This window comes from Anser cygnoides, chromosome 17, assembly GCF_040182565.1.
Source record: "Anser cygnoides isolate HZ-2024a breed goose chromosome 17, Taihu_goose_T2T_genome, whole genome shotgun sequence".
Taxonomy (NCBI): domain Eukaryota; kingdom Metazoa; phylum Chordata; class Aves; order Anseriformes; family Anatidae; genus Anser; species Anser cygnoides.
Genome location: NC_089889.1, coordinates 6,966,015 through 6,983,252, shown reverse-complemented (window position 1 = coordinate 6,983,252; position 17,238 = coordinate 6,966,015). Strand labels below are relative to the sequence as shown.

The window sequence follows — 17,238 nt, the reverse complement described above, 5'->3', positions numbered from 1 at the left end:
AAAGGGAGAAACATTATGACTTCCCTCAAAATGAAGCTCCCTGAAATACTTTCAGAAATATTTAATGTCTTAAAGTGCTTCATTTCATAAGGTCAAAGGAGTTTTGTTATTTGAAATCAGTAACTGCAACACAGCTCTTGAAAAGTTAGTCATGTTTCAACACAAACCATGGCTGTCTGTTTCTTTGCTCTTCAGGCAGGAAATTGTTTCATTAGAGGAGTCACAGCCCCTAAATACTCGAAATATCATGATACCCATTTTTTGCTTACAGCTTCCTCCTTTTCACAACCCAGTTGGAGACAAGATTATATCAATTCCAAATTGTAAGCTTCCCTTGTGCTAGTTCCTCTCTGTCCCTGCAGAAGGCAGAAATATAATACCAGCTACAGGTTGATCACTAACGTTACCCTAGTTATTTTATGATAATTGCTGAAAGCAACAATGGGAGGTTCTCAGAAATTTTCAAACCATTTTTAGTGGAAGAAAGATTCATAAGGTACATTTCTACAGAGAAATGTGAGCAATAAAAAAGAATAGTTTGGAATGCATGAAATAAATCTGTTCAATTTTCAGGGGGAAAATACTGTTTTTCAAGATATCATCTTGAGCTAACATTAGTCATTCAGAGTAGGAGCTCTTGGTGAGTTTATGCATTAATGGGAAACTGTAGGTATCATAATATTTGTAATAATTAAAACAGAAGCAGTCAGGACTGCACCAGAGGGTTACAACCAGTATCGTAAGTCCTGGCCAGATTCAGCATGCTCAGTTGTGGCTCCTAGTAAGCAGTGATTCAACGCAGTGCTGTGATTCGGATTTGTCTCTGAGCGAACTGCTGCCAGTGTATTCAGCAGCAAACTGTGACTCATGAGCTAGCGCTCGTGGTCAGAGGTCTGGCTTAACTCTGTTTTTCCTGAGAAAGGAGAAATCAGGCTTTCAAGCGGGCTGAGGTCAGTCTAAGATCACAAGACTCTTACCCCCCTCTGCTTTTGCACAGAGGAGGAGCGTGGCTGAGCCAAGTATGCAAAGACTTTCTAAATGCTTCTGCAAATACCTCGAGACAGTTCCATCATTTCAAGAGTAGCATAGTGCAATGAATGAAAATTATATAGATATCTGAAATAATCATCATAAACTTTGGAAACTTTTAGCTTACTTATTTTGGAGCTTTTGCATTAGATCCAAATTGTCTGAGTTTTAGTGGTTTGTGTTCTTAATTCTGTGTGATTTATTTTATTTTATTTTCATTTATTTAATTTAATTTATTTTTTACCAAAAGGGTGATGAGTTAGAATAGTTGCTGTGCTGGGACTCCACTCAGTCCCTCTGAAATGATATCTTGCATTCTTCTTGTTCATTTTGAGACAGTATACAAGCAGTTTCCTGTTTGTCTTTTGGGTTAGTTCCATGCATTACTGGAGGAAAATGTGGCTGGGAGAGGAAGGCAGCCTACGTGGCCTGGGAGGAAGAGTAGTCACTAAACAGTGGGAGGGCTCTGTTTTGCATTACCAAACACTGGGGGATGAGTTATCAAAGGTGGTCCGAGATCCCAGTTTGGCACTGGGACTGACTGAAGAGTACAGCTGTCTACTGATACGACATTCCCTTGCCTTGAGTGTACCTTTCATTTTTACTGGCATTTTGTTTCACTTACAGCTTTGAAGAAGTTCATTGGTGATTAAACATCAGCATCTCAATCCCAGTGGCTTGGTGCTTTGGTCTTTTCTCTCTGTGTGTCCCAGCAAAACTAAACCTTGTAACAAGATTCTGTTATAAAGCTTCATCTTTCCACCTTCCTGTCGTGCCTGGGTAGCCTGTGGGGTTTCTGCTCATCATTCTCTGCTTGATCTCACTTGCTAGTGACACCTGGAGCTCACCTCCCACACACCCCTGTAATGAGACCGTGGCTGCATGAGCTCCATGTTTTCCCATCTTTTCAACAATTCACTAGGCTTGAATGCTTACAGCTGTCTGAATTTTTCAAAAGCGTGGCCATGGCAAGGCTATTTTTCTGTAGGGCTCCCTTGTTTTCCTTCTTCCCTCCTTTCTAGTCCTGCTAAGACTCATGACTCGCTCTGAGACAGTTGAGCATTTCAATATATGGTGATGTGAAATACGAAGAAGGCATCAAAGACACAAGGAAGATGTCCTGACTTGGGATCGCTGCAGTATGATGTATGTATGTTAGTAGGGAATGCCTGAAATTTGGTACCAAAATTCCTAAGTACCTAAGGTACTCAGTCCTTTTATGTTCAGGCAGACTCTTTGTAGTGTTGTATTTAACCCTAGCATGAGATTTCCTCATAAGCATCTATAGTAGAAAATGCTAACTTTACTCTCTCAAACCACTAATGAGCCGCTGTTCCTCTCTTCTGTCCTTCTGTGGTTAAACAGAGATGATGGAGCTTTAACAAGTGAGGACAGTGTTAGCGATGAGATGCAAGATAAATTCCTGCATGAGGGGCTAAATTGTCACAGACCTTATTGTGACTTGGAGGAGCCATTCTCAGCTTTGTGCCGTCTTGTTTGTCTGTTGCTAGCAAATGTTGACAGTTTTTCTTTTCTCTGCCCTTCTCTCCCCTGTTTAATTATTTATTTGAAATATTAATGTATTCATTTTGAAAAATTCTTAATTTGGAAAATGGTGAGCAGGTCAAACTCTAATTGTTTTGCTCTGCATTGCAGATGATTTGGAGGATATTTACACATTTCAGTATGGTATCCCGAAGACTATTATGAATAACTTTTTAGCTTATAATGACTTGTTGATAGTCAGCCTTTTGGAAAGAAAAGCGTTGACATTAAACATAGGGTATTTGAGGAACTTATTTTTCAGAATTCAGCACCAAATTAAATGCCTGTTGCCATGGAAGTTGTTCTTGGCAATGTGATCATATGGACATTTTAAACGTCTGTTTCATTTTGTTTTAAATGTATTTTTGAGTTGAGCAGTAATATAGTAGTGAATAAAACCTATCAGATCAATTGTTGACTGGCTAATGTCTTAGCACTGAGCATTGCTGGGTTAATTGTTTTATGTCAAGTGTGTCCAAACTTTCTGATCCCATAAACTTTATAGAGCTGAGTATCTTCCACAGTATGCATTTTCCACTTGGCATAGATCTGAAGGACAGAGAAGATCTGGAGCAATTCCAATTTCTCCCCAAATTCCTTTTCCATCTCTCCTGAGTATGTGAACTTCTGCTGGACTTCATAAGTGATCTAGTTTGTGTAACGTTCAGTGGTGGTAACTGTCATTTGAACACACTCAGCAGGGAGGGTGCCTAACCCACAGAACAGGCCAATATGGGAAGTGGTAAGTTTGGTAACAGTTCCCTAAGACCTCTTAATATGAGTGTGTTCTGATTTTGCATGTTTCAAATGCAGATACAGTGAGATGAAATCAAGGATAATTAGGCATTTTGAAATGTTTGGAAACAAGATTCCTGTTTCCACGGAATTATGCAGGAAAAAAGGGAAATTGTGAAAGCTGATAATTACTTCTTTATAGTTTGTTCATTTGTAATTATGCAGTGATAATGCAAGATGTATAGATATGGGCTTTGGTTTGAAAAGCTGAGGATAATTTCCGCAGAGTCATGAGAATTTCAGATCTGGGTTTTATGGGAGTTCAGATCTTGTTTTCTAAAAACTTCTGAGGTTAGATCCATTTCCTTTATGTTATCATTCAATTTTTTTCTTCCATTTAGGTCTCGCAAAGCCCATGGGATTAGTTGAAGGTCCAGGAGGCTTGGGCCAAGGAGGAATGGCTGCTACCCTGAGAGATGATAGCCATGAATCAGAGACTAAATATGAAGAATATGGCTACAACGCCCAACTCAGTGACAGGATATCTCTGGACAGATCCATCCCTGACTACAGACCAAAAAAGTAAGTTGAATTCCACATTATTATTACAGCAAGTGATGGATTGTTGTTCTCTGGACCCTTGATGACAATTATTTTCTCCACATCCCTTCCTGGTTAGCCTGACAACATTTAGTCATAGAACCGTTGGGGTTGGAAAAGACGTCCAAGATCATCTGATCCAACTGTCCCCCAACCACCAATATTACCCACTAAACCATGTCCCCAAGTACCACATCCAACCTTTTCTTAAAGACCCCCAGGGACGGTGACTGCAGTTTAGTGAAAATTAAAAAGACCAACTGCCATCTCAAGCATGAAGTGCTGCGTCAAATGCATAGCTAATTCTGTGAGTAATGCATTAATACGCACATTCAAGGCCACAGATCAAAAATTACTTGGGGATATTGATGTTCGTTGGGTTTTGTTCACTTGGAAAAGGCCAGGTAAGACAGCTGAGCCCACCATCAGAGCTGGCAGCCTTAGTCTGCTTCTTGTAGTCAGGTGCCATGGAAGGTGGGGCAATGATAACAGGTACTTTGTAGACACTTAAAACAAACAAATAAGAACAATCCCTAGCAAATCTGCCTGTTCTTTAGTTGCACTTCATGTTCTTAGATTTGCTTAGTTGGAGTCTACTGTATGAAACATAAAGTGTAATTCATCAGGGTCCTGTAATTGCAATTAGATTTTTTTGTCTTTGGAATGTGTGTATATTTTTATTCTAGTGTTATAGAATTCACATGCCTGGGTTGTGTTTGACAATGGAATTTTATGTTTAAGATTTGTACTGATTTATTGTGTTTTTTATAAAATGCCTTTCAAATCTTCTATGTTTGTGGAGTGATGCATCTTCCAGATGAGACATCCTCTCTGTCATCCTATGAATGACAATCAGTAATGTCTTAATGCAGAGGAGATCAGCAGCAATGCCTAGTTACTCTCAGGAGACAGAATTGAAAAGAATACTTAATTAATTTCTAATAATAATCTTCAGTTTTAAAAAACCCACTGGGGCTCCTAGACACAACTGAAAGTTAAATAAAAAAATATCTTATTAAGTGGAGAGAAAAGTTTAGCCAAGCAAAACAGCTGTGCTCTGTGAGTAGATTGCAATTGAATTAGGATTTTAGGCAGTTCAAGCTGCCAAAAACAAAATCCAGCAAAACAAAACTTCAGCTTAACCACAAATTTCATTAGCTGTGTTACATATTAATCTAATCTCAGAAGTATTGACTCAGCATTTGTTTTCTCAGACGCTTGTTATACAGAAGAAAACCTAGATTAAAGAGGTGGCAAAGAGAAAAATAAAAGATACTGCTTATGTGTCCCATTTGTGTCAATGTATCATAAAAATCTACCATGAAATAATCCTGGGAAAAAGGTAGTCTGCGGTTATCATGCAAATATTTGAGCTGCACATCAGAGCTGGTTCAAAGTCCCTTAAAATCGGTGTGAAATTTTTCAAGTGAACCTCAGCGAGGTTTGACCTGGCCTGTTGTTAGCTGCTGCAGTCAGGTGGATAAGAAATGAGAATGCTCTACCAGGAAATAGAAAATCAAAGGTTGCAAAGCTTGAATCTAACTCAGCAGCTCTGGGAAGGATGAGAGCGTTTGCAATGCAGTGATGTTTCACTTCAGGTTATACTCTTCCACAGTTTTACCTGGAAGCTTTGATGATTCATTCAGAGAAGCTGTTTGACGTGCTCGTTTCAGTAATCTTGTCAGGCCATGCTGCATGAGTAACTGAGGTACTGGGAGAACGGCCTTCCCTGTGGTGTTTAACGCTCTTGAGATGGTTCTAGTTAGACCTCGGTGCTGGAATCGAGTCTAGATACTTACGAGTTACATGAAAACCTTCCCGATTAAAATTCCTTTGAAAAATGAGTGAAAGTCTGGGGAAGGCAGAAGCTCTTATTATATGAAGAGTTTTATCCACTTGTACCAGAGAAGATTCAGCTGTCATTCGGTTGCCATATTCTATCAGAAATTTCTGCTGTCTTTCTCATGAGCAGCATCTTTATTTTTTGTCTCTGACACCTACAGATGCACACACAGTCAAATCCAGGCTCTCTTGGGAGCTCTCTCTCATGTTGAGAGGCAGTTTTTTCTCCCTACTTGTGGCACATATTTGCATGCCAGAGGCCAGAACAGTCAACCTCTTCTTATTCACTGTGTAGTACAATGTCTGAATGCTTACTTAACAGGTGATAAGTGTGCATTGTAGCCATAAGGCAAAGCTGAGTTTGACTTTCTGCGTGGTTTAGATACTCTGCTCTAATTCTGTACTGGAGACAACTAAACTACCAGATCTTTGAGATAAGCTTTAGGAAATAGCTATGGGAAAATCACTCTTTGTCTGACTTTGTATGCAGCCCTTCTCAGTCTGCTTGTCATTTATATTTATGTTATTCCCTCTATATTCCATTTTTAAAAAGGAAGGACTTTTCATTTTTAAGTTGAGAAGCAGGGTGGAATTAATGCCCAATGACAATGCATGAAGTCCATGGCCAATCTGTGAGAAAACCAGAAAAAAAAATCATCTGGGTTGCATAGACATGATTTATGAAAGTAAACATGATTTTGCTATACAAATATGGGACTTGTAATATACCAGGCTTAGTTTTCTTTTAGAAGAAATTTGATCAGAAATATCATCTTTTGGTTCATCTTGTCTTTGAACTCTCTGTTTATTTTTGAACCATCTTTGTCCAGTATCATCTTCTGGTAGAATAAGCATTTTCTCCCATCCTCTAGCATATCTTCAGTAAACACGCAGCAGTATAATTGCTTTTCAGGAGGTATTTTCATCCCCACACAGCAAATTAAAAAAATAATAATAATAATGCTGCACTAAAGAGGTGCACAGTCAGGCAGCGTGACCGAGAAGGCTCCGAAATTGGAATCACCTCCGTGTCCTTCCACTGCAGTAAAATTGCAAGCCCAGATGGGGAGTCAGGATGCTCTCAGGATGCTTTTCTCATGCACTCGCATCGTGCTCTGCCTTCCTACCTGCTGCCAGTGCAGATAATGCCCGGAGCTCAGAGCCTTTTCTTCAAGACAGGAATCGCTCAGTCAGTGCAGGGGACAACAGCAGATTTTGTGCATGTTGTGTTTGTGTGCCAAATCGGAGCAATGACAGTAAATAGCTTGCTTACGATTACAATTCACACAATAATTACAAAATTATAGTTTGATCCTAACATGGTGTAATAAATGTCTCAGCTTTTTCTTCTCTGATATTGCACCTCCCACAGTTTGAATGCTTGCCCTGTCTCTCTGCAGAATGCAGACAACCCTGGGGAAAACAGTTCAAAAACATACTGTGAGTTGATATTCCAAGCTATGTTTAGTTTCAAGAGACATGTAATATAGAGCTGTTGCAATTTTGTTTTATAAAACAATGCAAAGCCTCCCAACACCTCGTGAGTTTATTCAATGTGACCTTGAACAGTATTTTTCATCTTACACTGGATTTCATCTAAATCCAATGTGCTGATTTTAAAGTTGTGCTGATGATCTTAGCATATTTTTGTAATTCTTAAAAGTGACTTTTTGCCTTGAAGCAGCTGAGTACTGTGCAGCTGAGTGCTCTGAGAAGATGCAGGGGCCAAGTAGCAGGAATGAAGTGTGTTTGAGTTCAATGTGGAGCAGAATACTTGGGATTTGTTATGCTTGATGGATGAGTATGTACAAATGTTCCGCTAATAATTGTAGTATTGGAGTGACCTGAGATTTTGTTTCATTTACTCAGAGAAAAGGGGTCGATATCTTGTTGGTGTGTTAAAATACATGAAAATAAATGTAGAACAGTGGTCTAGTTGGTACTGTTATTAACTATATAAATTCCAGGGTAAATTTTATAGAAGTACTTATGAAATCTACCTTAATGCCAAAAGACTTTTGCAGGATTATTTTTGTTACAAGGGAACTCATAATGCTTGTGATGGGATTATTTTCATCCTGTGCCATATAGGCACATACCAAGCTTGAAAAAAATTTCTCAAGGAAATGTCAAAAGAAGGTAGGGGACAAGGAAAGTAGTAAAGGTCTTTGCATGTCCCTGCTGCAGCCCCATTTTTGCTCCCCATCTGCTAAATTTTTTCAAGGGCTGTGCCACTATGGAAAATATGTTGTGGACAGCTCAGAGCGTTTAACATCCTGACCTCTGTTCTCAGCAGTGACGTATCAGCAGGACTTTCTAGCCCTCGCTAACATACCCTATTTCCTCTGCGCAGCGGAGAAGCCTCTCTTGTAAGGAGCAGGTTATTTTTCCCCTGGAAGCACATGGCTAAGCTAGGGCTTGCTCTGTGATTCTCTGGGTTATTTAATGGTCAAATGTCATCGGATTCAATTCCATTTATGTTCTTCCATATTCAGAATGAGGGTTGTGATGACATGAACCTGAGTAATAAGCACAGATAAAGTCAGTATTGTCCAGTGGCCCTTCTGTATATGCATGGGGAAGCATAAGCACATCTATCTGTATCAGCTGACTCTACCGATGTGTATAGATGTAGAATGGCCTCAAATCCTACCATGGACATGCTGTGAAATCTGCTAGGCTGCGTGCATGCTCTTCTTACCATAATGTCAAAGGGACAGTGTTTGATTAGTCAAAGATAGGTCTTGAGCAACACAGCCGAAATTCAGACAAATGTCTCACGCAGAACAGAAGTGCTGAGTCAACCACCTAAATCCCTGCTTAGTTGTCTGACTTCAAGTGATTTAATTTGTTAGGGGTACTGAGAGCAAAGAGAGAGAGCAGGGTTAGCTGGGGCGTGCTGATTTGGTATAACAGGCTCCAGAAATAGCTGCAGCCATCCTCTTACCTATAAAACCCCACAGGATTTCATCCAAAGTCCAGGGGAAAGCCCCCCAAAATTTCCAACACTGTTTATTTTGCAATGTGGCACCCTGGAAAACTGGGAAGTGTCAGATAACCAGATGTTTTAGATGTAACCATCTTCTCTCACGTTAACCTCAATTCCCCTGTTCTTTTTGGTGCATGGGCTGGATTGCAAGAGGTTGAATTAAGCAGGTTGAACACCTGTAAATCTGGCATTCTCTAACTTTCTAACACTTGACTTTGCAATTTAGATAACTTTTGGGGGTTGTCTGCATGCAGGCCACAGCCACACATACGCACACATGCACTTGTCAAAACCACTTGCTGGGATGCATTATGCATACTTCTGAGAAAAGTTAATGTGATCCTGGAGCTTCCATAAGGGCTAAATTGGCTTTTACAAGAAATTGTCGCCGCTTGGTGAAGATCTTTAATTTAACTGATCTTTTCTGTGCAACTTGATGCCGAGTGCATTGTGGCAGTTCAGTGCTGATAATAATACCGATATATGGATTCAGTCTGCTGGCGCTATCAGCCAAAGAAAATATTTCTTTGTGTTATGGTCATGGATGTTTGTACTGAGAAAATTCAGCCCTAAAGAACAAACTTAATAATGCTGAGGCAACTCAAGTCTGTAGCCGTAAAAAGCAGAGGAATCCAGGTCTTGAGGAAATTACTTTCATTTATTCAGCTCTTGTATAGAGGCGAGCATTTCTGTAGCTTGCTATAGACATTTCACAATAGCAAAGGGATTGCATCTCTGATGCTCTGAAGTGTAATTAACGGTTCACTCCACACTATAACTAAGGAAAAGCTTTTTTAATTACCTATCAGAAAGGATTCTGGAATTGATCAAATAGTGCTATCAAGGGGGCAGACTTAGTAAATAGACATCTGATTTGTTCATTCAAGGGTTTAATAACAGTAGCTGGTTCAAGGCCAGTCGCTAGAAAGCAGCCTTTCTGTACGAGATTGCCCGTCAGTGGCTGGGGAGCTCAAGCCTTTGGAGGGTGCAGGGAGCTCCCCGTAAATTTTGACCCTTTCTTCAGGCTCGTAGAGGTCTGTGGGCTCGCTGTGATTTTTGCAGCATCCGTCAGCAGCTCTCGAGCCACATTACACGTGCGTTTGCAAGCTCTCTGTTGCGAGGGCAGGAGCAGTGGTCTGGTGCCATGGCCCCTGCTCGAGGCTGCTGGAGCGGGCAGCTCCTCTGCCCGTCCGTGTTGGACAGCCCTGCAGGAGCAGGGCAGGGAGGCAGATGGCTTTCGAAGAGCATCAGCTTCTGGATCAGTGGATTGGAGAGGGCTAGACCTGGTGCTGTTTGATTTTCTCCACCTCTGCAGCTTTCTCTGCCTCATGACCCACTTTTCAAATCCTCTGGGGACACCGGGTGTTCTTCGTGCTGCTTAGAGAAACGACAGAAGAGTCTCCAAATTAAAACAGACCTTTAGGATTCTTCCCAGATTAACCAGAGCGCGATGTAATGGGCCCCTTTGCAAGAAACATTTGAATTGGAACAGATCCATAGCTGTTCAGGAACCAGAATTTCTGATTAGCAGAAAATGGCAACTTAAAACACACAAAACCTGCAAATATTCTATATCAGGCTGAACATCTTCTATAAATGATAAATTTACAAAATTGTTTGGACCAATTACATATCTAGATTCCCTTGAAAAATTTAGTTTTAAAATAATGACTTTTCTATCAATATTCTCTACCAACACTTTCAGATTAATATCAGGTTGAAGTGAAGTAAAACAGTGGTTGAAATTAAACATTTCCTTTTTTCAGCTTGGTGTTTCACAATCACAGTGTAGGCAGAAGCATATTTTAATTTAAGTGAGGCTTCTTTTTTAATGGGAAACTTTTCAACTTTGGGTTTTTTTTTGCACCCATTGCTAATATATCTAAAAAACCCTCTTAAAATTCTGAAAAGTCCCTTTTACCCATTCTGCTTGCAATTATGAAGCTTAAGCAGAGAAAGGGAAAAACAGACGTAGAAAATGGAGTGGCCAGAATTATCTCTGGGCAGCAGCTTGGGCTCATGTACTGGAGGGGAATTGTTTAAGAGATGAAACTAACGGAAGTGTTTTAATTAGATCCCAAATCAATGTCCAGATGTGGATTTTGAACGGAGCAAAGGGAGCATGTGTGTATGTGTGCTCTGGGACTTTATACGGACCTCAGCCGGCCCTGCCAAGTTGCACGGGCTGGACGTTTTCCTCAGGCTGAGTCCCTGCAAAGAGCCCAGGCACCCTTGCACACACGCTGCCCTGCCTGCACAGCCGGCACTGCAGCTTCCAGGAGGGGTGCTCCAGGTGGAGCTGACTTTCGGGCTTTCCGTTGTGCCCAAGAGCAGCAGGGACTGGTGTGCCCCAAGTAAATCCCGGTGCTGCTTTCTCTGCAAAGAGCTGGGCTCTGACCAGCTACTGCACAGCGTTCAGTGCTGTAGTTCTGACTCAGCTCATTTGGGATATCAGCTGACAGCCTAAATTTGCTCATACTGCTGCCTCTGGGCCAGTTGTGCTTATTTGTGTATCCCTCTCTATGCCAAAGGCTTATCGCTGCATTTTGAGATGTTTCCTACTTGGCCGCAAAGGGCTGAGGCTGGAACTGTGCAAGCCCACAAAGGAACGGGAAAATCACTTGCTCCTTTGGCTGGGAAAGGGAACTCCCTGTGAACCACAGATAGTACCAGCCAGACCCTGCACTTTACACCCCAGTGCCCTGCAATTGTACTCTGACTATGTAGCCCTCACTGAGACCCATAGTCGTGATTTGACTCTATTTATAAAGGTACTGTAAGTCTTCTCCCAGCCTCTGTTGGAGCATGAATATAATGATACATTAATTGGAATGTGGACTTAAAACTTTGTCTCCAGCACCTCAAGTTACCATTAGGTCTTTGAATATTCAGTTAGCTATTGAATTTCTCCAACGAGAAGACTGCCTGAGGATGAGACTAACACTATGACCACATTTTCCAATAATAATAAAACAAATCACTGAGTAACTTTCCAGCCAGTGTTTGGAGCCAGCTGATCATCGGGATGGTTCTCAGATTGCCTTTGCTTGACCTCGTACTGCCTTTTGCAGTAGGGCATGACCATGCAGTAGGACCATGAGAGTGCCCAGGCTGCACTAAAGTAATGCTCGGCTTTCTGCTCTGCTGTTCATAAGGGTGGGTGACCCCCCGGGGTACCAGAGTTTTCTGCACGGCATGGCTCCTAAGCAGAGCCGGGCTCCGTTCTGTGTCCATGGTAGCAGCGCTGGACACGTGGCAATATCTCGCAGTTATTTCTGATATGCAGTAGAAGTTTTCTCTGGCTTTTCCCATCAGATGCATTATTGATTCCCTTTTGTTTAATACTAGCTGGGCTTTCCAATTAAGTAGTGGCTTTAATTATACCACAAGGCGTGCAACATAGATCTTGATTATTAACACTAGTCCATTGGATAATGAAAGGAGGACTAGCAGGTCTAAATTAAACAGAATCATAAAGATGAACAACCTTTTCCAAAAATTCATCTTACATTCAAATGCAGTAATTTTCCTCTTGTTACATTTTTGCAGTGTCTTTGTGTATATTAATTGTTGAAGCCGAGTTCTGCATGACTGTCAGCATTAATAAATGAAGATTTAGTGGAGGCTGAATTTGATTAACTAGGGAGCATGAAAAATAACTGATTGCAACGTGGTGTTTAAATGCAGTAAGACTGGAAGCCATTCCCTGCAATTTGTCTGCACCAGAAAGTACTTCTGAATACATGAATAGCTTACCTAGGTGGGTTGCATAACACAGACTGAAAATTAGACATATAATTTAAAGTGGTCAACTAGGCTGCCTTTATATTCAATGGAGGAGGAGAAGACATGGAAGCATTGTCGTAGATGTATGTAACGTCCTCTGAAGGTCTCTCCCTCAGGAACCTAGGACAGTCAGTTTGAATGTAGTTCCAAGTAAATGCGGTACAAAATGTTAACAACTCCAAGGCATAAAGAAACAAGAGGGAATTTCTGTATGAGTAACACATGTTGAAGAATGACCTTCCAGCTTGGGCAAGCTGACAAGGTCCCCACCCAGCGTAAGGCTGGAGGCAGCATGCTTTTCAGCTGGGAGGAACAGAAAGGATGACCAAGAATATGCTTTGCATCCTCAGTGTTTCTTACAGAACATAAACTAAATGTGTCTCGTGTGACCCACGCCCTTACAGGTGCCTTAAACACAGTTTAAGAGTGTACTAAGAGAGTGTACTAGTTTTCTGAACTTGAGAGTGACAATATTTTCATAGCAGGAGTATTTTCCCCTTAAGAAGAGTAATTGTGGGGGTGCCGTCCTTAAATTGTGTATGTATCTGTGATGCAGGAGCACTACTGAGGTCCAGCAGTGACTTGCAGCCGTCTGTAGTTGTGGGTTGGCAGTGTAGAGTTTTTCATTTCCCTCCCCTGAGCCTGTGGCTGTTGGCTGCGCGCTATCAGTGCCGGGGAGAAAAGGATATTCCTGTAAATTTCTGAACTGTCATGTTGTGTTACATTCCCTGGTATTACATTACAGGATAAAAAGAGGTAACAGAACAAGCCAGGCAGTGAATTCAGGGCTCTATTATTATTATTTTTTCCTTTTATGTCGTCTTACCTGCATCTCTGTTACCCTATACCTGGTATTCTTCTTACAGCTTCGAAGAAGTTCTTCCTATGTCTTTAGGTGAAGTTGTTCCCCTTTCTTAGCTTAAAATGTGCAAATTTAGTTCAGCTGACAATAAGAAGTATGCATTATCTCCAACTGCCTTCCTGATGTAACATTAAAAATTAGCTGATTTTGGTACTTGTTTTAGTTGGATGGGTTTCACAGTATAAAAAAGTCAAGGTTTCAGGTCAAATAACATAAAGGTTTTTTAGTTGTTGTTTGTGTCTTTGCGATAAAAACACGAACAGGCCAAAATGTCAGACAATTTACTCTTCATCTGAAATAAAACTGAACTGTGGACTCCGAGTTGATGCTGTGTTTCATTTTAATAGTGTCACTTCTTGTTTTGCCCATGTCTCTTGTTTTGAGCGAATTTAGTGCTAATAAAAATGAGAGACTCTTAAAACTAGCCTTTGCCAGAAGTACTGGGCTGTCACAGTCTAGCAAACGTAAGCTCCCCGTCTTGATTCTCTTGATCTAGGTGCTTTCCAAGGTTTTGTTTCTCTGAAACAGCACCTGCCACTTGAGGTGTTTGATAGTTTTATGATGTTGAAGTATGGGGGCTCTATTCTCTGTTTCTCTAGCTTTCTGAAAAAATCTTGTCTTCTGTTGTATTACCTCTAAACTTTATGCTATGGTCTCAAAAACAAACCAGAGTCAAACCAGGTCACCTTGCCAGGTGGAGGTCTAATAGGCGCTTCCCATGTAGTCTGGGCACTTTTCCCTCAACTTCTACCAAACCAACTGGCTATCCCAGTAAGAAACGATTGCTCAGCTGGAAATATGCCATTCTGACCTGCACCCTTTCGGCTACAAGAAATTCTGCAGCAGTTCAAAGTCCCCTCCTGGACACTTCTCCTGAAATGTGGTGCAAGCCCTGAGGAGCAGGAGCCCCAAGCCTGTGCCTCGATGCCCCTTTTGTAAAGCCAGCACCAGGCTGATCTCGGTCATCTCTGTTTTCTGGCTGCCTAGGAGTATATAAATGACCCTTGTGGTGTAGGCAGTTTGCAGCATAGGTTCCTAAGGCTCAGAAAACCCACTCTCTGTGTAAGTGTATAAGGGAAGGAGATCAGTGTGTGAAATGTGGTGTAAAATCAGATTCCTGATATCTGTGGTTCTTGACAATTTTGTGCGTTGGGAAGAACTGCCTTGTGAGCGCTGGGGAAACTCAACTGGGAAATTTAATTTTTCACACAAAGCTTGTGATGATACTTTAACAAGCTGAAGTGTGGTAAAGGCAGGGTTACTGGGGACAAGAAGAGCATTCTCTGTGTGCCTAGTATATCATCTTTTTCATTTAGTGTGCAAGTAAATGCTCTGTCTTAGAAAGATGAGTAGCCCAAGTTTGTAATTAATGAGTATTGGAGGCAAAGTTCCTCTTTGCCAAGAAAGTTGGTATGGGTTGCAATTCTAAAGGTAAGAATCTTCTGTGTCTTACTGTGACAAACTTTGGCATATACATTATTATATACGTGAAAATAACATTTGGAATATGCTGCAAATCAATGTTTCTTATCTCCCCTCCCCAGAAAGAAAGCTGGGAGGCCCTTGCTCAGCAGAAGGTTAAGGGTAGTGAGAGAAGAGGAGGCAACATTATTCTCTGTTTTCTGCAGAGAATTATAATAACACATCATGTAGGGATCACTTAAGCAATAACAAGAAGCCATTCAGTGGAGGAGAACAGCAGAGCTGGCTACCATGCAGAAAGACATCTCTCTCCTAATATGTCTGGATTAAACGGAGAAAATGAGGACAATTGCTATGCAGACATCAAGCAAAATCCAAATTCCCTCGGTCTAAGCAGTGCTCCCACAATTTTTAGTGAGTGCGTGTGGCGGGATTTATCAATGAGGCATTAGACACCTTTAAATTACAGGAGATTTCATCTAATTGTGTATTGCTTATGCAGAAAGCTCTCTGTCTCTCAGCTCCTAGAAATGAAACCCCGTGGAGCTGCATTTTACCTGTGCGAGATGCCTCTGGATTGTCAACTAGTTTCTTAATTAGTTTATTTGCTTCTTTGCTCCAAGGGATGAGTATATTATTTATTCTATGCTTCCAGACTTTTGTTAGTCTGCATTTATGTATTTTGTCTTCAAAATGACCTAGCACTGGGCTAGCCTCTAGGGTAGTATGAAACATACCTTCCTGGCAGAGATGGTAGTTCAGACTTGACTAATGGTAAAATAATATTAATAGCGGCAATAATAATTAAAACAATACACTAAAATACCCTTGGGTGCTGTTGCTAAGTTAGACTGTACCCCTAAAATTCCAAAGGAAAGGCATAAATTTTAGTTATTTCTATCCACAAAGTGAACAGTTGTCTCATTCAGCAGCCGGAGAAAGCTTTCATCTCCTCCGTGGATGTTTCATTAGGACGCAGTTCTCCCAGAGGGTCATGGTGCAGTTTACATTAAACTCAAGATAAAAATGACATTGAAGCTTTGCTCCTGTATTTTCTTCACTGCCTGGAAATAAATACATGACCTACAGCTAGTTCGGTGGCTTATTGCCGTGGTGTTATTAACCCAAGTGTACCCAAGAGGCGGGGAATTTGTGTTCTGTTTGCTCGGAGAGGAGCACTCAGCTCCTTTGCCTGACAGATCAGGGAATCTGCGAGTCGTGGGGGGAAAGTTTCTCTACGAAAAGGCTTGAGCAAATAGTCTGGATGAAACAAGTTGAACGTGTCTGTCTATAGATAAGGGATGAAGAAGGGCATGGTTGTGAATACAGCTTCAGTCTGCTGGGCGGGTGGTTAATGGAAATGATCTGTTCTTCCACTGCAGAGCACTTAGTTCTAGGTTTCTTTCTGATGGCAAACTAATTTAAATCCTCAAACACTGAGGCTGTGACTTAAATAAAATATCTATTGGCCTATAGGAAGCAGGAAAAACCACCAGACAGCACAGAGTAAAAAAGGAAATCCACTCTAAGCAGACAGATTTGGGCAGGAGCAGTGTGTGAATACTTGTGGTGGTTTAACCTGGCAGGCAGCTGAGCACCACCCAGCCATTCACGCCCCCCTACACATGCACACAAGGATGGGGAGAGCCAAAACATCGGTGTGCTATCAGCATTATTCTCATCCTAAATCCAAAACACAGCACCATACCAGGAGGAAAATGAACTCTATCCCAGCTGAAACCAAACCAGGACAATACTGACATGTTACAAAGCCCATAGCTTCTTGGAACCAAGAAGATACTCATGTATGATCCTGGCCTGCTCAAATTCAGAATCACACTTGAGTATCTTGCCTGGTCTAGGACATGTGTCTAATTTCTGTCAACCTGAGTGAAAAGAAATCACATGCTGGCCTGTTTTTTCTGAATCATGATAAGAGCTCATAAATATAAAAAAATCCCTATATATTGAAGTGTTTTAATGCTATGAAGTGTGTGCCCTAGATATTAGCTTCACGCTAGACAGAAAATGTTGCTGTATTTTTAAAGAAATGTTTTTATTTCTAAATGTAACTAAAATTAAATTAAAATTCAAGTTTTCTGAAGTGCCTGAAATAATTAGAAGGTAAGAAACTTGTTAACATTTAACTTCTAAATGCGTGAAATTGTTCAATACTGTGCTGTTCACCTCTAGCTAGCCTCTAATTTAAACAAAAGCTGTAAAAGTGCAATTAGGCTCCAGTCCAATGAAGCACTTAAATATGTTCTTAGTTTTAAGTGTATGAGTAACCCTAGTGAAGTTAAGACATGCTTAACTGCTCTGTTTGGATAGGACATTTTGCAAAGTAGTTATAACACGCAAGGAACCATCCTGCGAGTATCACTGAGAAAGATGTAAATGTCCCATCAGCACTTCGGGATCTGACTGC

At 41.0% G+C, this 17,238-nt stretch overlaps 1 protein-coding gene across 13 annotated transcripts in view; it reads left to right on the top strand.

The window, feature by feature from the left end:
• Positions 1-17,238, top strand: part of GALNT9 (polypeptide N-acetylgalactosaminyltransferase 9) — a 586,151-nt gene that overhangs the window by 466,464 nt on the left and 102,449 nt on the right. For 12 of the 13 annotated variants that reach the window (XM_066979038.1, XM_066979037.1, XM_066979045.1 and 9 more), the window contains one exon: positions 3,711-3,891. In XM_066979038.1, the coding sequence (XP_066835139.1) occupies positions 3,711-3,891 (181 nt within the window). Of the gene's footprint in view, positions 1-2,040; positions 2,176-3,710; positions 3,892-17,238 lie in introns of those variants that run through there. The other variant, XM_066979046.1, reaches the window with a different exon arrangement.